The sequence below is a fragment of the Paroedura picta genome, chromosome 5 (genome assembly GCF_049243985.1).
Source record: "Paroedura picta isolate Pp20150507F chromosome 5, Ppicta_v3.0, whole genome shotgun sequence".
In the NCBI taxonomy this organism is placed as follows: domain Eukaryota; kingdom Metazoa; phylum Chordata; class Lepidosauria; order Squamata; family Gekkonidae; genus Paroedura; species Paroedura picta.
In genome coordinates, this window is record NC_135373.1 from 93,642,184 (window position 1) to 93,664,843 (window position 22,660).

The following is a 22,660-nucleotide window of genomic DNA, read 5'->3' on the forward strand; positions in this document are numbered from 1 at the left end:
CAGACATACCCCCCATGACTTGAATGAAAGTTGTTGTCACTATCAAAATTGTTGTTCAGTTGAACCTGTTGAATATTCTGTCAATCTGTTGAAATTGTTGAAATTGTTGAAGATGTTACGTTATGACTCTTACATATCTACGGTGTTCTGTGTAGTATCCCCCAGATATTCCATGTAAACCACAGCCAAGGGCCCAGTGTGGGAAATGCCCAGTTCTGGTTGTTACCCATCAGAAGTTGCCCTTCATAAATTAAAAGTTTTCTTCTCCTGTGCTCAGATTGAGGCGGGGGGGATGAGTTCAAGGGAGAAGTGGCAGGTTCTGTAAACCTAGATAAAATGCAGATATGTCAGTAAGGAGTGTAATAAAATAACTTAGTGAACAAGTAGGAAGTCATATACAAGTAGCAGTTCAAATAGTATCGGTTTGATCCTAGTCACAGCTATGCTTTCCACATTGAAGGAAGGGGATCCATCTCAAATTTTATGTAAGTTAGCAAAATAATGATCTTTCTGCCACATTAAGTACACATCAAAGATTCATATGGAAAGAATAAAGATACTGTGCAAGGCTGGCTTTGAACCTGGAAGTTGTTCAGTCTGCAACTATGCTCTGTGCCAGTACACCACAGATGCTTGCCACATGAGTGGGGCAGGAAATGTGAGGAGCTGGTATGAATTTTATTCCCACCCCAATAGATTTTTTTTAAGGGTACAGATTTATGTGCTTTCTTGCCTAGCTGCCCTTTGAAACATTTGAACAGGTTGTATTTTCAAAGCCTCACTGAACAGGAATTAGCTAAATTTCCTTCCTGTGGAGGATGGCTACCCCTGTTCAACAAGAGCGATCTGTGTGCAGAACCAGGCGTTTATGGGTCGGTTATACTGCTGGATGTGACCTGCGTGCATAAAAAGATGAATGCAGAGTAGAAACAAATATTGCACTTTTGAGCTGTGTGTGGGATTATTTGTTTGCTGGTTTAGATGTACACCTGTGTCCCCTATTTACTTCATTTATACCCTGCCTGTTTCTCCCATGGGAACCCAAACTGCTTATATTGTTTGCCTGCCTTCCATTTTATCCTTGTTAGTTAAGCTAGGCTGAAAGCATGTGACTGACCCGAGGTCGCCCAGCAGGCTTCCATGAGAGTATGGTGATTTGACCCACATATTCCCTCAGCCTAGCCTAGTCCAACCTTGCCTAGTACCGCCGGCTTTAATATCACCAAACAACTAATGGGCTGGTGAGGGACTAGCAGGCATTGGCAGACACACTTCAGTGGCACTATCAAACCTGATAGCCCCAACAGGCTGGCATGTACATTCCGGAGCAGCAATGTCCTCACACAGCCCATGGCTGTGTTAAGGCTCTGTCCAACAGGACCTTTATGTTTTATCTTTAAAAGCAATTATTTGCGTTTTGGAGAATCACTTTACGCTTATTGGAATGAAAAGGCGCTCAAGACCTTTGCTGCTTGCATTTAAATTGCTTGCATTTATCCATCAAGTCCTTTTAAGAGTGCCCCTGTGGGAGGTGGAACATGATTTAATATTTTACATTGTAAGCATTTTAAACTCTGCATGAACTCTTTTTAAGGATCCATGACTCCTTTTTAAAATTTCTGTCATGGAATTTTGGAATTTTAGATTCTTCTTTTCCCCACAATAGCCTTTTCTGGACCCATAACATGAAGTGAATGATTGCTGATGGGCACTTTATTTCCAGGATTTCAGTGCAGCTTGAAACCTTGCTCCCTTGCTCAATCTGTTGGTATAATAAAACTATTCTATCTAAACTATTTTGGATCTTTTTTTCTTAGTTTGCTGAAGCCATTTTAGAAAGTGTGAGTGAGTTGGTTGCAAAAACTTTCAAATGTTTCCACTGGGTGGTGCTGAAGGAATTCCTACTTTTTAATTTAGATATGCCTTTCCCAGAAAGATGCCTCTGAAATATAATAGGAGGAAGTCCTGATTTAGATTTTACAGTGTCAACATATTGGGGTGGGTGGGGGAGGATAAGGATGCTTTGGTGGTAATGATAAGTTTGCTGGATATGGAAAACATCACTGATTTTTATGTAAGGTAAAAAGTTCTCAAAATTAATTTTAAATTCCTTGTGAGTATAGTCGATTGTCAGAGAAAGTTTTGCATCAGTACGGACTAGGAATGTTTACACACTTTCTAATGGCTACTTAAATTAACATTCGGATATCCTTTGCTGAGTACTTGACCATGTTTCTAAGCAAACATGTTGAAATATTTGTCATCTTTTTTTGTGTAGCAGGGATGCTGAGTTTTCACCAACCACATCCTATTTATCATCCTTGAAACATCTCAGTCTGGAAATGTAGTTTGAAGTAGGGCTCATACAGTTGCTTTGTTCCTTTAAAATATTCTATGCAGATGTTGAGATAGTATCTGCCACTCCCTTTCATATTACTTGATCTGGAAATTGTTTCACAAGACATCACTGAAGGAAATGTATTTGCAGACTGTAATTGAGCTGATGTTTAATAATTAGAGGTCAAATTGTGAACAATGGAAAAATAGCATGAGAGGGATATATGGACCCAATATATGAATTTCCTAATGCAATTGCAGTGGGGCTTTGGTGTAAAAATGATCAAAGTAGAACACGTGGCTATACATTTAAAATTGTTATCCTTTACAATATATTAAATGACACCTTCATATCAAATCAACTTACCTTATGGAGTCTTAATGACTAACATCTTGGTGTAGTATCTAAGAGTAGATTTGATTCCCCACTTTTTTACATGCAGCCAGCTGGGTGACCTTGCTAGTCACAGTCCTGTCAGATCTGTTCTCATAGAGCAGTCTGTCTCAGAGCTTTCTCAACCCTACCTCAGGTGTCTGTTGTGGGGCCATTGTAATCTGCTTTGAGACTCCTTTGGACAGTGAAAAGTGGGATATGAAAACCCACTCTTCTTCATCTGTCAAGACATATGTTTGTGCAGACTACAGCTTTCTTCATCCAGACATGTATGGACATCTGTCTTCACCTGGGAGACACATTCTTATGCACACACAGAAAGAAGGAAAGAAGACGGAATAATGGAGCCAAAAGGCAGCAGTTGATTTGTGATTTTTTTTGCAGAACTGAAAAGATTGCGTGGGTTCCATGCTCTACTCTTCTTCCCCCCCCCCCCAATTAATGAAGCAGGCTATATTACAATGACAAATGCATACTATGATAGCAAATACTTTTTATAAACCACCATTTATCCTTAACAAGCTCAAGCCTCAATCATCATCGCCATCAACATTACATAAAAAGCTCTCATAAATCATCATCAATATCAATATATCACATAAAAAGAAACAATTGTTTTATAGCCAGAGAAAGACACAAGCCCTTCTACCTTCATCTCCACTTATATTTTATCCTCGGTTACCATCAAATATTCAGATATAACTTGGGATAATTACTTTAACCCGCTCTTCTGTTTTATGTTTGTTACAATATTTTATAAATGGGAAACTTTAATAACTAACAATTCCCGAGAAAGAACTGTTCCTACCTCCCCCCATTCAGTCTCAGAAGGGGCAAGCAGCACTGCAGGAAAAAGAGTAGTAGGGTAGACACTGCAATCTATACAAGCCACATGCAATCTATTGGTTGCAGTAAGGCTACTGCTTGCATAGGCCTGGGAACAGCCAAGTTTACTGGGTATTAATGAATAAAATTACAGTCTGTAAGAAGTCCTGCAAAGGTAAAAACCAATTCCTTCTGGTCAGGTAGAGTTAGCATCTGACTTGTCTGTTGGGCGATAGTTTCTTCAGCATGCTCTTTCTCTGTGGTAGTTTAATGCAATGCCTTTGTGTCACAGTGAAGGCCTGACTTCAGGCTTTCTTGGTTGGTGCCTGTCATATGTGAACATAATAATGGGATATCGGTTCCTTTTGTGCAGGAATTCTGAAGAACAGATACAGTGATTTCATAAGTGCATCAGACCCCCAAATTGTTCTCACATGAACATGTTCCTACTTTCATGCATATTTTCAACATCCTTTTTACTGTCTCCAAGGCTTAGACCTGCAGTTATAATTAAGAACTTGATATGAATTACATTTATTTTCATGCAGGTTGGTTGCCTACATGTAAACCGCTAAAAAATTGGTTTGAGGAGCTGTGCTTGGAGTAATATGACATTGTTGCCTGTAAAGAAAACTCTTAAGTGTGAATTTTGTTTGCATTATATGCCTCAGGGAGTTGGATACTTTACTGGGCATTAATTTCTTTTGGTTATTTCATGGTTGCAGACTTTGTTCTTTGTACACTGCATTGCGGTTACTTTTCCTGTGAGTGAGAAAGAATTCAGTTACTACTATTTAGTAAGTTGCATTCAAATAGTGTAATTGAATAGAAACAGATGAGACATTTTAACAAGTCAAGTTGGCATTTCAGGAGTTAACAGAAACCTGCTCCACTTAGCAAAATAAAACCAGAGCTGAGATTACAAACAAGGACAGATGTAGAAGGCCAGGTTTCCTCTGGTTCGTTTTCCCATTTCCTGCCTGCAGCCTGCAGCAATAGAGGAAGCTAAGTGCTAACGAGAACTAGAAGCTAACAATGCCCTACGTCATTCAACTCAGAAAACAAAAAAGAGCTGCTAGACAGTTGAGATCCAGAGCTGATAAATGAGTGTCCGTCTGTGCACTAATATCAGTATGCTCTTTAGGCCGTATGAAAAAAGAGAGAGATGTCTGAAGAGGAAAATTGTGTCTGCAAAAAGAGCATTTTCCTTAGAGAGACCGTAACAACCTTGTGTACACTGTTGAAGTGGTAGCTATTTCAATTAGCCTGATAACAAATAAATTAATTCCATATTATTTTAGTGCACATTTCCATCATCTAGACAGATGTATTAGTTATATTGGCATGATTGGTTTAGGATGTTTACATGTCCCCCTCTTCCCTGGTATAGTTTTCTTTCAGATGAGACATTTCCCTTGTTATGATGTAATGGTAAATCACCTCATGTCATTTGGGAGACTTGAAACCAAGAGGTGGGAGTGGTGAAGAAAGCTGTTTATTTTTGTTTCTGAAAATTTTATTGCAGAAACAAAAACAAACAAGTTTCTTCACCTCCTCTCCTAATATCTTATGTTCAAGTCACCCAAATGTCTTTCAGAAAATGTAAAAGGTTTAAAAATTCAAAAATTCACAACATTTAAGACATGTTGAGTCTGTGTGGAAGCAATTAAACACCTCTTAGAAATCAACTATGTGTAATTCCTATTATTTATTTATTTATTATACTTATATACTACCCTCCCCTGTGGCTCAGGATAGTTTACATAGAACATAGAATAACATAAGGATAAGTACAGTGTCATTCGGTAGTCATCAAATAAACATCAGTAATGACATATAACAATGGTTTCCTAAAATTCCATAACCGGTGGGAGTAAAGTTAAACATATAATCATTACCCCAACGGTTGGCCAGGATTCAGGTCAAGGGAGGGGCTCTGAAGGCCCAGTAGATTGTGTTGGTTCATTCGATTCCAACCAAATGCCTGGAAGAAGAGCTCCATTTTGCAGGCCCTGCAAATCTGTGCTAGTTCCAGCAGGGCCCTGATCTCTTCTGGGAACTCATTCCACCAGGTGAGATCCAGGGCAGAGAAAGATCTGGCCCTGGTTAAGGTCAGGCATGTTTCTTTGGGGCCGGGGATCACCAGCCAGTTGGAAGTGGAAGAGCATAGAGTTCTTTGGGGGAAATAGACAATGAGGCAGTCCCTCAGGTACACTAGAATTCAACTGGGAACCAGTGCAGTTGTTGGAGAGTGGGTCAGAGCATTCTGGATCAAGGTTAAGTGTAGACCTGCAAAGAGCAAGATGCAGAAATCCAATCTAGAGGTGACCATTGCATGGATCTGGTTAAAGATTCTGGGGGGGGGGAATCAGGATGGCCGTCCATCGGTAGGAAGAGCTGTGCGTCATTTACATAGTGATGGCAACCCAGCCCAAACTTTCACACCAGTTGGGCAACAGGGTGCATAAAGATGTAAAATAAGATTGGAGAGAGGACCACTCCCTGTGAGGCTCCACATGTGAGCTGGTAAATGCTTGATTGCCTCTCTCCGATTGCTACCCTCTATCCATGACACCAGAGAAAGGAGACCAGCCATTGAAGGGCTGTCCTGGTGTAGGTGAGATGAGCTAGCAGCTCATAATCAATTGTGTTGAACGTTGCTGTGAGGTTTAGTAGCATGGGTATTGCTGACCTGCCACAGACCAGCTGACGGCAGAGGTCATCCGTCTCGGTGAGCAGCACAGTTTCAACCCCATGGCCAAGCCAGATACCTGGCTGGGATGGGTCTAGGACTGAAGCTTCATCCAGGAATGCTGATATTTGGTCCACAGCAGCCCTTTCCACCATTTCGCTCACAAACACAAGATGTGAGATGAGTTGGAAGGCTCCTGTGGGTCCAGAGATGGTATTTTCAGCAACGTGTGTACCACTGCATCTTTCACCCCCTCTGGGAATTCTCCCATTGAGAGGGAGAGGTTGATTATCTCCCAGGGGAGGGCCTTATCTTTGGATCAGTTGTTTTAAGTAGCCATGATGGGCAGGGGTCTAATGGGCAGGTGGTCAGCTGTGATGAGGCTAGCATCCTGTCCGCTTCAGTCAGTGTGAGTCATCTGAAGTCATTCAGTGTTCCCTCCAGAAGTGGCTAAGGGCCCTCTAGTTCATTTTCTGTGTCTTAAGATTGGAGGGAGGTCATGGTAGAGGGTTGAGATTTTGTCCATGAAGTAACTCAGAAATGCCTCTCAGCTAAGTTCAGATTGACTACTGTTTTGGTGTCCTTCTTTCAGGGTGGTGAGTGAACAAACTATCCTAAGCAATTGTGCCGGGCATGAGTTGTGGACATGATGGAACTGCCACCTCATAGGCTTTCATCTGCATTCTATAAGATGTGCATTGGTTCATTATGCATAGGTGGATTTGATCTTATTTTGGAATTTGGAATGGGACTGATTTGGAGCGTTCTGAGTTGTTTTGCAGTTGTTTGGGGTGTATTTATGTGGATTGCTTTGATTTGAAGGGTGTTTGGGTGGGTGGGGGCTGTTACAAGTTAATTAGATACTTTGGAGTTCATTTGATAGGTTGGACTTTGGAGGGTTGGGGTAGGGACGGTTTCTAGTGGAGTGGATTTCGCTAATCAGTTTTGGAGTTCATTTGGAAGGTTTGATTTGCGGGGTGGCGTGTGGATAAGGGCTGTTTCTAGTGAGGTGGATTTTGCCAATCAATTTTTCAATTAATTAGGAGGGTACAGGGTTCACTTGCATTGGTCAGTTAGTTACTTTGGAGTTCATTGTTCAGAGTCTGAAATGGATCTTGGGGAGAAGTTGTGGAGTAGTTGTTTTTTTTTTCTCTCTCCTGCATGCGGTGTTTCCCCCTGCATATGCCAAGTTTTTTCCCAGCCAACTCATGGCCTTTGGATGGAAGTTTGACTGAGCTGTGGTGGGGGGTTCCCTTCAGATTCCATTCTTGCCCCTCTCCTGTGGTCCTTTCCCTCCTGAGGTCTCTCTGTTGTGAATTCTGGGCTTCTTTCTTTCTGGTCTTCTGTTTGTCTTCATCTGTGTTTGTTTGCCTTTTAAGATAATCTGGATGAAGTATCCACATGTATTTTTCCTTTTCTTTAGAATTAGATTAGATGGTGCAGTGAATGTGCTCAGCAGGTGCCTGGAGATGGTGATGAAATAGGTAGGCGTTAGTGACTTGGTGCTTATTTCAGGTGAAGGTGCATGTGGATTTTATTGAGACTGTGATGTGATGGTGGCTTCATGCCTGAGAGAGATGGAGAACATTTCCTTTAAATTATCATGTTTGACACTGCTTTTGGATTGGATTTAGTGCTGAAGTTTTTGTTTCTACAGAGTTTTGTCGAGCCAGTGAACAAGACCCTAAATTCTTAGAAACAGGAGACAGAAATAACCAATGTTCAGACATGGAAGTTTAACAGTGCAGTCCTAATCAGAGTTACATTCATCTAAGTTCTCTAAAGACAGTGGTCTTAGAAGGATGTAACTCTGATTAGAATTCCGCTGTTGCAGAATTATCATATGGCTGTATTTGGATGCTGTGACACAGTTTACTAATGTAACAGGATTAACTTTTGCTTATATATTCCCACTGCCATGATGGTCAGTTCATAGTCTGAGGAAGAGTGCTTGCACTCGAAAGCTCACCCCTTGAATAAATCTTTGTTGGTCTTAGAGGTGCTACTGGACTCTGATTTTATTGTTTTCTATACAGTCACACAAAATGATCTAATGATGCTTCTTATTTGGAACTTAATTTTTTAGGGATTAAATATGTCCCACAAGCCAATTTAATTCTTCTGTTGTCAGGAGTTTGGAGATTTGTGTCTTGAGACCTCCTATCTGCCATGAAATTCACATGGCCCAGTCACTCGCAAAGCCTAACTGCAAGATTGATGTGAGTTTAAAATGTTCAGTCCCCTAAACTCCTCGTGCAGTATGCAGAATGGTAATACAAATAATCAGTTATTGTACTATGAAATGGTGCCTTTACACAGTGTGGAAAATAAAAGTTAAAACTGCATTTCAATTGCATTGCTTGCCAAATCTCTGCTTAAATGAATGTGTGAACATAATGGTTTTTAAGTGATTTTTGCTTTGCAAGAATTTATTAGCAAAATGTCAACTGCACTTCTTTATATAGTAAACCTTAGTTTATATTGCACCAAGAAAAGAAATTTATCTGGAAGCTTTCAAAATATCCAGAAACTATTATGTAATGAAGTGTGTGCTCTGCTTTTACTAAAACTGCCAAAATATACATATAGTTGGGCCTAAATATACATTTTGCATGAATTTATACAGTCTTCCTCACAAGTCTGGAATGGCTGCCCATGAAGCTATGACTGGTCAAATGGTATGCCATTAATGCACTGCCCAGATGTTCACATGGCACTCACTGTTTCTTAGGTTAGAATACTTAAATGGGATTTTGAAAGAGACCAATGTTTTCTGTAATTTAAAAAGAGTATTTATATATATACAGATTACCTTCAGGGTGGCTTACAGCAATGTTTAAAAACCATAAAAAACGGTTACGATTTTTTAAAAGTTTGATTGTTTGTATACATACATAAATACATACCCTACCTTTTCTTTTTTGCTCAAGGCAACTTGTAAATCCAAACTTAAGGTTCTATCAAGGTTGGAGTCAGCCTTTGATGGAGCTTTGTTAAATTGACACTTTAGGCGGTTTTGATCCAGGAAGAGTCAATTGTTCAGAACCTGTTTTTCCAGGGTAATGTTGAGCCCAAGTTGGTTGGAAGTTGGTGGTGTCCTGTGTGTGGGTATATAGAACAGAAAACTATAGAAAAGTCAAGATGTCTTCTGGTACAATCCTCCCTCCTAAGAAAAAACAGGAATAGTGGTAACTCCTCTCACAGGGTAGTTCTTGGAACAAATAAGGAAAAGATTATCAAGCATTTTAAATAAGGAAAAGATTATCAAGTATTCATCAAGCATTCAAAACTGATTGACTCTCAGGAGGCCATTTTTGGGCTGGAATAAGATGCGAAACACCAATGTTGGGATAAACAAGGCCACAGCTTTTATTACCTCCCCACGGGAGGGTTGGCGCAGCATGGGAGAGGGAGCCTGACCTAGCAGTCAGCAGACTGCACCACAGCGCACAGAGTCCAGAGGCGCCCTGGGGACCCACACCATTCCCAGCCGGGAGAGCAGATCCCCTTGCCTACTGAACTCCGCCCTACGGGAAGCAACCTATGCGGGGGAGCCAATGGGCGTCCACCTCATTTGGCTGTCCCCAGGCCGCCTGGCAAAATGAGCCCCTGGACTCCCAGCCGGGTATGCTGTGCTCGTTTACATGCCACCTCTTACCGAGGTTCCGAACCCCAGGAAGTCCGATCGCACACCGGACTCCCTGCCAACAGGCTGCATCCCATGCAAACCCACAACTGTGACAAAATAGTAACAGAGAACATCCACCTCAAACATTGACATAGGGTGGGAGGGAGGGAAGCTGCTCCGCGGCATCCTGGAGAAGAGGCTGGGACCCGCACACATGGCGCCTTTATAGGCGCCGAAGTCCCGCCTTCCCTTTTTTACACATCCCGCCAGGGCTGCTGGGGCAGTCGCGTCCGCCTCCAGCCAGCCCTTCGCAGTGTCAACCAGCAGCTGCAGTAAGTCTTCGCCACACATTCACAGAGTGAGCAGAGAGTTAGTAGTATACAGTGTTAGTATTGACCTTCTACAAGGTAATTGCTGTATTTGTAGATCAGATTTATGAAACTTTTCTAGAGCAGTGTTAATTTAAGTAAACTGTCCCTTACAACTTGACGCGCATGCCTTTAATCATGTCATGCTATTGAACAAGGTTTTGTAGTAAGCAAATATATATCATTTTTAAAGCTCTAGTTATAAGCCCTTATAAGTTTGCAAATGAAAACTGTAGGGATGACTCAGAGTGCACTGAATTTCTACTAGGATTTTGCAGAAAAGAAGCTAAATATTCTCTAACAAAAAGAGTCGCTTATTTGCAAACCCAAAAGCCATGTGCCATCTAGTGGTAGATCCACAAAATGATCCTGTTTAGGCTTCAGATATTTTGAAGACACAACTAGAAAAACCATATCACTTGAATGTGTCATCCTGGGCGCATGGAATTCTTATGTTAAATGCTGATTTTTTAGTACTTGTCTGGTAGAAAGGTGGTTTATAAAAAGTGGGGAAAATAGTTACTCATTTGTGACTCTCATAAACAGTATTGTTATTAGTTGGCATCAGGTATTAAGCTGTAGGCCCACAAGGAGTTCTGAGAGAGCGATCAGTTTGGAAATAACCTCCATCTCTCTCCTGGATACTCTTAAGATATCAGGATCTTCTTTTGCTACAAAAGAGTAACATGGCTACGCCTCTGAAACAAATGGGAATCAGAATGAGTCACTACAGAAGCTTGATTACAAAAAGTGTTATATGAAACAATTATACATGAGAGAATTATTATGCTATCTGTACTTAGAAACAAATTTTGATGTGTATGTCATTGTGTTTTATGGGTTTTTTTAAAAGTAAAGATCAAGATGCAGAAATATTAAAATACAAGAAAACCTGCACCCAAAGGAAGAACTAATTTAAAATGTTTTGTTTTTACTGGATGAGTGAGAGTGGGTAGTCAAACAGCTCCAAAGTAGTGAAGCCAAGATAATCCACAGATATATGATATATTTTAGATTGGATGCAAAGAGTAATACCTTAAATGTTAGCACATAGATGCATGTTAAGGGCATTGCTCTACTGACAATAATGAATAATGGTAAAATGGGAAATAAAATTTGCCACAGTGCAACATGGAGCTAAGCATCCATATGCTCATTGATTTGAATGCAGCAGTATATGAAGGTGAGCAGTTGGAAATGCTGACCATTTGCAAGCAATGTTTCACTTTCTTTATCAAAGCACTTTTTTATATGCAAGGGGATCTTTACAAAATGCAGTCTGCAGTGTGTCAAGAAGGCAGCATTATGTGACTTCTCTGCATGAGCCAATTAAAGAAAACTTTACAGGAAGAATGGTCATGGTCAACTCACTTGTGGAATTAATATGTAGATTTGTTTTCTAAATATGTTGCTAAGATTGTACAGGAATGTTATAACTGAAATGAACTTGCTCCCAGCAAACATGTAAATCATCTTCTCTCTCCCCCCTCCCCCGGACACCTTTTATTGGTTCTCTGTAGGTATGGAGAGTGCAATCACGTTGTGGCAGTTCCTGTTGCAGTTGCTTCTCGACCAGAAACATGAGCACCTGATTTGCTGGACGTCCAATGATGGTGAATTCAAGCTACTTAAGGCAGAAGAAGTGGCTAAGCTGTGGGGACTACGGAAAAACAAAACAAACATGAATTACGACAAACTGAGCAGAGCGCTGAGATACTACTATGACAAGGTAAATGTTATTGTCTGATAACATTTAAGAAAATAGAGTAATCCTTTGCCTAAAGATGTTTGATCTCACTATAAAGTGAGGTAATTGCTTACTGAAGTGTTTAAGTTTGTAGGGCCTTTTTCCAAGGGAAACGGACGTGAAATTTCATAATTTGCCGTCTAGGACATAAGCAGTGTTGTTCCATGTAGCATTTCCCCAGTCAAAACCTACTGAAAGCAATAGGCTTATATTGGAGTAACTCACACAGGATTGCATTTCTAGCAACAGAAATTGGTGTGGTGCCAATCTCCCTTTTGGTAGGTACCAGCGCTGCAGCAGATATTTATTTATTTTCCTATTTATATACCACCGCTCTCCAATCAAACGCGTGGCGTTTTACAGTAAAACAATAAAAACAAGCATAACTCCATAAAGCCCCTTACAACATTAAACTTTAACAGTAAACATTAAAAGATGGCAATACAGAGTTCTAACCCCCCACCCTCTCCCTCTGTCCAACTAGGGGCCAAGAGCTCTCTCTCATTGGGATTGAGGGTCCTGATTTAGCCACTACTAAGGGTTCTGCCGATGGTTACTCCGGGACCCACCATGGCCTCAACCATAAGCCTAGCAGAAGATCTCCATCTTACAGGCCCTGCAGAAAGCTGACAAATCTGACAGGGCTCGTAGCAATTCAGGGAGCTCTTTCCATCAGTTTGGGGTCAGGGCTGAAAATGCGCTGGCCCTGGTTGAGGCCAGGCGAATGAGACCTGGGACAACCAGTAGATTCATACTCACAGAGCGAAGAGCCCTATGGGGGGCATAAGGAGATAAGTGGTCCTGCAGGTAGATAGGGCCCAAGCCATGTATAGCCTTAAAGGTTAGAACCAATACCTTGAACCTGATCTGGAAACAGGCTGGTTATTCAGGTTCACCTATGATCTCTAAGGTGCCTCCAGAGCCTTCTGGCTGATCATTGCAGTATAAAAATATAAAAATAATGTAAATGCAGTATTAAAGGTATAAAATACTTTAAAATATTAACAAAAGTGAAGGAAGTTGAAAAGTAGTTTCCTAGTTGTCTCTCAAAATTCTACAGTTTAGGCTGATCAGGGTAAAATAGCCCAATGTATAATTTATAATGTAGTCCTAAACAGAGTTAGAGCTTTCTGAGTCTATTGATGTCCATGGGCTCAGGAGGATATAACTCTGCTCAGAACTGCATTGTTACTTTTGGAATTCATTGCCACAAGGGTTGATGATAGTAATTAGAGATCTACAAAAAGAATTAAAGCATTCTTGTAAGATAGCCTTTCCAACCTAGCTGGTATGTGTATAAAATTTAAGACTATAAATGCCGGTACTTTATTAAAACAATAATTACAAATATGTATCATTGCCTAAAGGTATTTATTGCCAGTGAACCTAAAATGTAGCTGATGTTTTAATAAAGGATGAACAAGGGGAAGAAATGGCTGAGTTTTCTGTGAGGGGACATTAGGAATCAAATTACATCTATTACATACTTTGTAACGGTAATGACTGGGGAAGGCACTGGCAAACCACCCCGTATTGAGTCTGCCATGAAAACGCTAGAGGGCGTCACCCCAAGGGTCAGACATGACTCAGTGCTTGTACAGGGGATACCTTTACCTTTACCTTTTACATACTTTGTACTTGGATTTCTTACATCCAGTTTGTTTGTTTGTTTTGTGTGTAGAATATCATCAAGAAGGTTATTGGGCAAAAGTTTGTGTACAAGTTCGTATCATTCCCTGAGATTTTAAAGATGGATCCTCATGCTGTGGAAATCAGCAGAGAGAGCCTTTTGCTGCAGGACAGCGACTGCAAGATACCTCTGGAGAGCAGAGAACACCACAAGCATAACTTGTCAGCCCTGAAAAGTACGAGCCGCAATGAATATATCCATTCAGGCCTGTACTCATCTTTCACCATCAACTCCCTGCAAAACCAGGCAGATTCTCTCAAGCCAATCAAAACAGAAAAGCTGGAGGAGAAACTGGAAGGGACCACTCCTCTGGAAGAAGTCCGAACTGTTATAAGATTTGTGACAAACAAAACAGACAAGCAAGTGATGAGGCCCATAGTGTCATTGCCATCAACATCTGAAGCAGCAGCTGCTTCTGCTTTTCTAGCATCTTCTGTCTCTGCAAAAATATCGTCTTTAATGTTGCCCAGTGCAGCCAGCATTTCTTCAGCCTCACCCTCTTCTTCCCGGTCACCGTCTCTGTCTCCTCATTCCCCCCTTCCCTCGGAACACAGAAGCCTCTTCCTGGAGTCCAGTTGCCAGGACTCTGATTCTCTTGAGCCACTGAACCTCTCTTCAGGATCCAAGGCAAAATCTCCTTCTCTTCCCCCAAAGGCTAAAAAACCCAAAGGTTTGGAGATCTCAGCCCCTCCAATGGTTCTTTCAAGCACTGACCTTGGCTCCATTGCTCTCAACAGCCCTGCACTTCCTTCAGGATCTTTGACTCCAGCTTTCTTTACTGCCCAGGTAAGATTTGGACACCTTGAATGATGGTTTTGAATTCTCCACACGCTACACTTCTTGGGAGTTGGGAGCTATGAAATAGCTGTTGGGGTTGTTTGCACACAATTCAGTACTATATACACATGTGCAGGTGAAGACGGGAAATGCTTTGAAAAAAGCAATGCAGTGTCCTTACTTTCAGTAGTCACCCATGCCTAATATAAAATAAACTAATTACAATTGCAAGAAGGGTTGTGAAGGGTAACAGGAAACACAGCTGGAGCAGTCATTAGCACCATTTATTAAAGTTTGTTTCAGGATTTCCAGAAACACCAAGAAAAAAAACACAAGTAGGATCAAATTATTGCCATATTCACTGTGGGATTCATGGTTGATTGTTGGTTATACCCATGTACAAAAGGTGATCTTTCATTAGCGTTAAAAGAAGATCTCATTGAGCCCATATCAATTTCATAGGCTTTGAAGATTTATAAAATAGCTGTTACACAGTTCTTTCTGTACAGGTTTATTGAATACTCATTATATAAATGCATTTTAGCTTTTAGAATCATAGAATAATAGAGCTGGAAGGGACCTCCTGGGTCATCTAGTCCAACCCCCTGCACTATGCAGGACACTCACAACCCTATCGCTCATCCACTGTAACCTGCCACCCGCTTGAGCCTTCACAGAATCAGCCTGTCAGATGGCTATCCAGCCTCAAAAATTTCAAAGATGGAGAACCACCTCTCAAGGAAGCCTGTTCCACTAAGAAACCGCTCTGGAACTGTCTGGAACTGTCAGAATGTTTAGACAGAATTTCTTTTGAATTAATTTCATCCCATTGATTCTAGTCTGTCCCAACTGCTCCATCCTCTACATGGCAGCCTTTTAAATACTTGAAGATGGTTATCAGATTCCCTCTCAGTCGTCTCCTCTCCAGGTTACACAGACCAAGCTCCCCCAACCTTTTCTCATACATCTTGGTCTCCAAATCCCTCACCATCTTTGTTGCCCTCCTCTGAACATGCTCCACTTTGTTTACATCATTCTTCAACCCTGATGCCCAAAACTGAACATGATACTCCAAGTGAGGCCGAACCAGAGCAGAGTAAAGTGGTACCATCACCTCCCGTGAACTGGACACTGGACACTCCATTTGATACAGCCCAAAATCCCATTTGCCTTTTTAGCTACCGAGTCACATTGCTAACTCATGTTCAATGTATGGTCTACTAAGACTCCTAGATCCTTTTCGCACATGCTACTGCCAAGACAGGTCTCCCCCATCCTATATTGGTGTATATGGCTTTTCCAACCTAAATGCAGAACTTTACATTTGTCCCTATTGAATTTCATTTTATTCAGTTTGGCCCACTTCTCAAGCCTATCACGATCATCCTGTATTCTGATTCTGTCTTCTGTTGTGCTTGCTAACCCTCCCAGTTTAGTATCATCTGCAAATTTAATAAGTACCCCCTCTAATCCTTCATCCAAATCATTTATAAATATGTTGAACAACACAGACCCCAGGACAGATCCCTGAGGCACTCCACTTGTCACTCTTCTCCAAGAGGATGCTGAACCATTAACAAGTACCCTTTGGGCATGATCTGTCAACCAGTTATCGATCCACCTGACAGAATTAGGATCCATACCGCATTTTACCAACTTGTTAGTATTCAATAAGAAGTAACTGGAGTTTGTTTCTTCATTAATCTAGTGGTTTAATCTTTTATTTGTGTGAGAAGATTTGCATTTGATTTAATGTTTATGGCATCCTTGCTAATTTATTTTTCATCAATAGTGTAAAGAGGCAAGAAGAGGAGTTCAGAAAATGATCTGAAAATGAGCCATTGCAAAAATAAAACTGAATTTCATTTGTTTGTGAGTGGCTGTGCTTAACTGACTTGGCCACTCTCAAGACAGGCTGTATTTTTGGTGGTGACTTGAAGAAATCTGATCTCAGGTAAACAGTACCATAGGCAATTTACTGCAGTCATTCAAAACTCATCTTAAACCAAGAGCTTGCATCAAGAGATCATGGATTCTTCCATGACAAGGTCATTCCATTTCATCTTCACACATACCCATGATTAGAGATAAGATTGTTTGCTCTCATGAGGTCTGTCTATTACTATTAGATCACTCATATAGTCTAAATGGGTTTTTTTTTGGGGGGGGGGTAGAAGAAGTTAGTGGCATTACAGATAAAGATCTGCTGAAATGAATGGGAACTGTCCAAGAAGACTGGGGGAAATTGCCAAGTTCACCAAGGTATCATTTGCCACTTCCAGTCGTCTGCTGGAAACCTAAAAAAACATATCTCTCTAGTACCAGTACGTTATAGCTAAGTCAGCTGAATAAGAGGATACTTAAATCTGATGATCTTTCTACATACTTGAAAAGTGTCCCAGATTTGCAGAAAAATATGAAATCTAAATAAATACACTGGAGAGGGTTCAAAATAACCAAAAGGATAGAAGATATACCTGTCACTTTAACAAGCAGAAACCCTCAGAGACTCTTGCTAGGTTACCAAAACATTCTAGGTTCAGTTTTTATCAGTAAAAGCAAGGGGTGGGGGCAAGGCCCTTTCCAAGGCTGTTTTGGCATTTGAAGGAGGATTTATTGGACTAGGCCTAGCAGCAACAACCAGGCTGCCTGATACCACCTAATCCTGGCTGCTTGCTAATGTTAAGCAGCATCCAGCCTATGGAAGTGGTTAGAGCTTCACACTAGGGTTTAGGACAGGGATAGTCAACCTGTGGTCCTCCAGATGTCCATGGACTACAATTCCCATGAGTCCCTGCCAGAGTTTGCTGGCCAGGGCTCATGGGAATTGTAGTCCATGGACATCTGGAGGACCACAGGTTGACTACCCTTGGTTTAGGAGACTGAGGTTCATATCACCAGCCTGCTATGGAAGCTCATTAAGTAATGTAAGGCAAAGAGGAAATAGAGTTGCCAACTCCCAGGTGATGGCTGTTAATCTTCTGGGATCACAACTGATATCCAGGTGACAGAGGTCCCCTACACAAATGGCTACTTTGGGACATGGACTGTATGGTACCATACTCCTCTGCAAGTCCTTCCCCTCTCCTAACCCCATCCTTCCCAGACTCTGCCCCCAAAATCTTCAGAAATTTCCCAACCTAGAGCTGGCAGCTGTAGAATGGAATGCTGTAAGGTGCCTTGGTCTCCACTGTGGAGAAAGGCGGAATATAAATAAAGTAAATAATAAATATAACTGAAGATGGGAGGCAGGAAAATGGCAGATGTGGGAATTGCTTGAAAGAGAAGAAAAGGAAAAAATATAGGGAAGGAATGCAGTGTGCCCCCCCCCCACCATGCAAGTGGGTCTGGCCCAGCAGTTGGAGCCCTACAACTGGGCCTTAGTTTTCATAGGTAGAGGCTGCAGCTGGGCAGATAAATATGGGGTACATAAAGGTATGTTGGCTATTAAGTGAAAAGGAAAGAAGGAAGCAGAGAAATGGGAGAGGCTGTGGGAGCTTTCAGGGAAGGAAAGAGGAAATAGAGGATGGGAAATTAGATGCTCCTGCAAATCCCATTTATATCAGCATGCTTTAAATGTTTTTGTCTGAGAATCTCTGATTTTTAAAGTAATCTTAAGAGAATGTTTAATGCTTAAATATGCTACTTGTAATTTATTAATGCCGGCAATGAAGAATACAAAACCGTGGTGCTGTGGGAATAAATTGTATTCACTAATAAAAGTACCACAATGTGTTTTGCTCAGTGCTTTCTTAGCCATAGAGGTATTTTACCAACGGATAGGCCCACTAGTTTCTCCCATAGCTTGCTTGGGCTGATTGAATCAAATGCATCCTTAAGGTCCGTCTGTAAAGGCCATGCACAGCTTCCTGTCGGGAATAGTTTTGTTTAAGCACTCCACCTGTTTTCCCCTGCTTTCTATTTGAGTGCCTGATTTTAATTAATTTAGTTTGTAGGTATTGCATAGAGAGCCTCTTGTGGCGCAGAGTGGTAAGCGGCAGAAATGCTGTCTGAAGCTGTCTGTCCATGAAGTTGGGAGTTCGATCCTAGCAGCCCGCTCAAAGTTGACTCATTCTACCATCCTTCCGAGGTCGGTAATATGAGTACTCAGCTTGCTGGGGGGTAAAACGGCAATGACTGGGGAAGGGAATGGCAAACCACCCTGTATTGAGCCTGCCATGAAAACTCTAGAGGGCGTCACCCCAAGGGTCAGACATGACTTGGTGCTTGCACAGGGGATACCTTTACCTTTAGGTGTTGCATGCGCATGATAATATTTGACTGCTCTAAGACTGAATATTAGAGCAAATGAATCTAGAAAGCTGTGATCAACTGCATTGAAATCTTAACGTGGGGACAGGTAACGGTTGCCTAGGTGGCCAGGCCCTATTTCCACTCTCCATGAACTGGAGAATCACACAAAAGTTTTCCTTCAGTCTAATGTTACACAGAATGACAATTACGTTAGAGCTAAATTGACATGCAGTTTCAAGGAATACATTTAACTGCAGTCCTCGGTAGGGTGGTCAGCTTCTAACCGGACCCTTATTAGCCATTATTTCATCAGCAGTAATTAGCAAGTGGTGATGTTTGTTGTGAAAGCATCACCTGTACCTGCCTGGCTGGCAGGGGTCTGTTTTATTTTTAAAAATACAGTGTAATAGCAATTGAGGCTGTTTTGTTTCTGGCCAGGCAACAGCCTGGCTCAGTCAAAGTGAGTGAGAGAGAGAGAGAGAGAGAGAGAGAGAGAGAGAGAGAGAGAGAGAGAGAGAGAGAGAGAGAATGCTTGCTTAATTATGTTTTGAGTTCTGCTGGCACCATGGCCTTTTTCAGACTAAATATGAAATGACATGTTTAGGTCAAACGTCTTTCTTTAATCATAAAGTGGTTTCATGGTGCTGAGAATATAAAAGACTGATCCCTGAAGGACAAAATGTGTGTCTCTGCAGCTGTCTCTTCCCCTTTACTCCAGATGTTCAATAGCTTTTGACTCCTCCAGCACTGCATCTCTGGCAACTACCTGTGCAATGCGTGTGCTAGTGGCAGGAGGCTGCTACACGAACACTGAAAGGGACTGGCTAGCACAGGAGACTCAGTTTGGTTTTAGGAAGAGACTACTGGGAGTCAATTATTCTCCTTCATTGCTACCTTCTCACAGGAGAGGGTAATGTGAAGCTGTCATAGCAATGATAAGTCTGATAGTTTTAAGATAATCACTTGCATCTGTTTGAGGATTTCTGTTGGATGGAACAAATTTCTGCCTGTGGACCATAATTTACACAAAGCAAAAATGATCAATCATGACAAGGGGTGAGTAGAAGCAGCAGGAGATGCATGGCTAAGATGTTATTTGATTCTTTCCTCCGTTTCCAAGCTAGCTGATCATAAAGTGTTTAAGAATGTATATTGCTCAATTGCTCATTCAACTGTAGATGTGTAGTCAGTTTTTCAGATTGTGGATAAGAAGGACTCCCCCCCCTTCCACATACAGTGATCTTCTGAGTATCTTGAATGTATTTATTTAACACGTTTTAATGCAGCATTTCCACGCAGTTAGGATCCTGAAGGTGTCCACATAAAAACATTTCAAAAACTGAACAGTTAAAAACATTTAAAATGATAAAATAATTCAGTAAAATCACATAGCAAAATACAAGAGGACAGCCAGTACCTGTTATTGGGGGTACGCCCCCCCAGTCTTCAGTTGCTGGCAGAAGGTACTGATAGAGGGATATAAACAAATCTCCTTGGGGAGACAATTCCAAAGTCCTGGTCCCACGACCTAGAAAGCTCTTTATTAGGTCACCACAATTCTAGCTTCGAGTGGTGGTGGCCACCAAAGATGACTGGAGTGAACAGGTAGGTTCATATGGGAGAAAGTGGTCCTTACATTGGTTCCAGGCCCTACAGGGCTTTTAAGGCCAATAGTGGAGGGCTTTTCTCTGTTACAGACCTTGGAAATCACCTATCCAAATACTTAGCTGGGCTTCTTAGCTTCTGAGAAATGCAAGATTAAGCTAGCCTGGGCCACTCAGTTCAAGACAGTTGGGTAAATATCAGCTCCTAATACAAGGGTGTGTTCACACATCCAGAATAAAAAGGAGATGTAAAATCATCTCACGGCTACTTTCAACTTGGGAACTATATACAGGCTTATAACTGAGGCCGGGCGGAAAGAAGATCAGCCCCCCCCCTCACAAACTGGTGGTAGAGAGCGTCACCCCCCACCGTAGATGAGGATGCGGAGAGCAAATGAGTAGGCTACGCCATCGCTGTTACAATTATTGTAAATCATTGGTTTTTATTGTCATTTTATGGTTTTAGGGGACGGGTTTATGTAAGCCGCCTCGAGCCTTCGGGGGAAGGCGGGGTATAAATATAAATATAATAATAATAATAATAAAAGTAGACTTGGGAGAATAATTTCTAAATCAGGCCTGAGATAATGATTTCTGCAGGTGCTTTCACAGTTCTGCAGGGCCTGCAAGACAGAGCTCTTCCGCCAGGTCTTTGGTTGAGACCAGGGTGTGGAAGATCGAGGGGCCCCTCCATGCTGAATACCAACTAGTACTGTAATGAGAATGGCAGTCACCCCTGGACTTTCCCTTGAGGCACTGGGGAGTTGGAAATGGGGGGAGGAAGCTTGAGGTTTTTTAATGCTTGCCGCCAGGCTAGTGTGGAGTTAATAATTCTTTTTTAATATTCACTTTTATGTGGGGTTTTTATGTTTTCATCGTTGTAACCCACCGTGAGACAGTCATCTGATAGTGGTGGGAAATAAATCTAAATAATAAATAAAATAAAATAAAATAAAATAGGAATCATGGGCATTTGAAGGAGGGCTTCAGAACTGCAGCTGAACAGAGAAGGTAAGGAAAATATAAGAGCCTTTCTACTCCAAATTTGTCAGACTTCAACATGATCAGTCCTTCAAGAAATCCTTCCTTAACACAGATTTTCGTGTAACTTCATATTTACAGCCTTTTATGGAGAAGGAATGTGAGATTCTGAGCTTTAAACAGGGAAAGTTTAATATTCTGTAACATAAAACAACTCCTGATGGGAGTACCTGGGTTCCAGTTAATACTGTGGTGTTCCTTTTCTAAGGATTGTCAGAGAAGTCCCACTCAGCCCCATTCATTGTAAATCCATATTTAGTTTAGAAAATGCAGTGTGCTCAAACCCTCCAGATTCTCACTGATTAGAGCTTGATCATGCCACAAGACATGAGGTAGACAGTGAACCCTGAACAGTGATCAACTCATTTTGTGACACTAAAAAAGGAAACACAGTTATTTTGGGAACAAAAGCCTGAGAGTTTGTGGCTCTTTTAAAAATAAACGACCTGACAGTTGCTTTCTGAGCTGTGGGATGCTTGCTTAGAAAACTTTCAGCTTTATCATGAGTCATTTAGTTGAAGAAAACAGCTAATGCACACAGAAAAGCCATGCGGGACTAAGACTGAGGCTGCGATCCAGTGCATCCTTGCATAGGAATAAGTTCCACTGCCCATAATGGGGCTTATTTCTGAACAAGATTGCATAGGGGGCTGTGTTGCAGGATGGTGATGGGAGTGGAAGGCCCATTGACCCCACTGAGGCTTACTCCTAATGTAGGCTCAAGTTTCTGGAATCGTTCTGTCTGGCCAGTTATCTACTGTTGAATAAAATGTGCTGACTGCTCTGTCATAAAACATAATAAGGGATTTTTTTTTGCCTATATGATAACCTAAGTGTAAAGATCTAGGGATCTTTGCAAGTTTCATTCTCAGCTGCCTCCCGAGATACAGAAAGGGTGGCAGCCATGTGACCAGGAAGGACTGTGGGGGTATTCTTTCAGGGCCCAGGATCTCTCCCTGCCTGGCATTTGACATAAATGACCAGCGCTATCATGGTTTGAATATGCGTTTGTCTCAGAGCTTGGAAAAAATCACTGCCAGTCATAGTACACAGCCTCATCTTGTCAATCTTACAAACAGGGAAGGACCAAGATGCCTTTATCCATTTCTTTTTGTTCCCTTACATTCTGTGTGTGAATGGTTGGCGGCCACCCATTTTCATTGCTGCCATCAATTATTTGTTTATGTTTTTTAACCATAGTGTGCAATTTATAACTGTCATATAAAATGGGAATTTATTGGCGAACAAATAATATTGGGAAAAACACGTACCTCGAGCCAGTTGTCTTTGCTGACACGTTCTT

The 22,660-nt window shown here is 41.5% G+C and overlaps 1 protein-coding gene across 1 annotated transcript in view; it reads left to right on the forward strand.

Annotated features, from left to right (window-relative positions):
* Positions 1–22,660, forward strand: part of ELK3 (ETS transcription factor ELK3) — a 50,099-nt gene that overhangs the window by 16,704 nt on the left and 10,735 nt on the right. Inside the window, exons 2-3 of the mRNA XM_077339122.1 lie at positions 11,765–11,973; positions 13,673–14,467. Coding sequence (XP_077195237.1) covers positions 11,767–11,973; positions 13,673–14,467 — 1,002 coding nt within the window. The 5' untranslated portion in view covers positions 11,765–11,766. The remainder of the gene's footprint in view (positions 1–11,764; positions 11,974–13,672; positions 14,468–22,660) is intronic.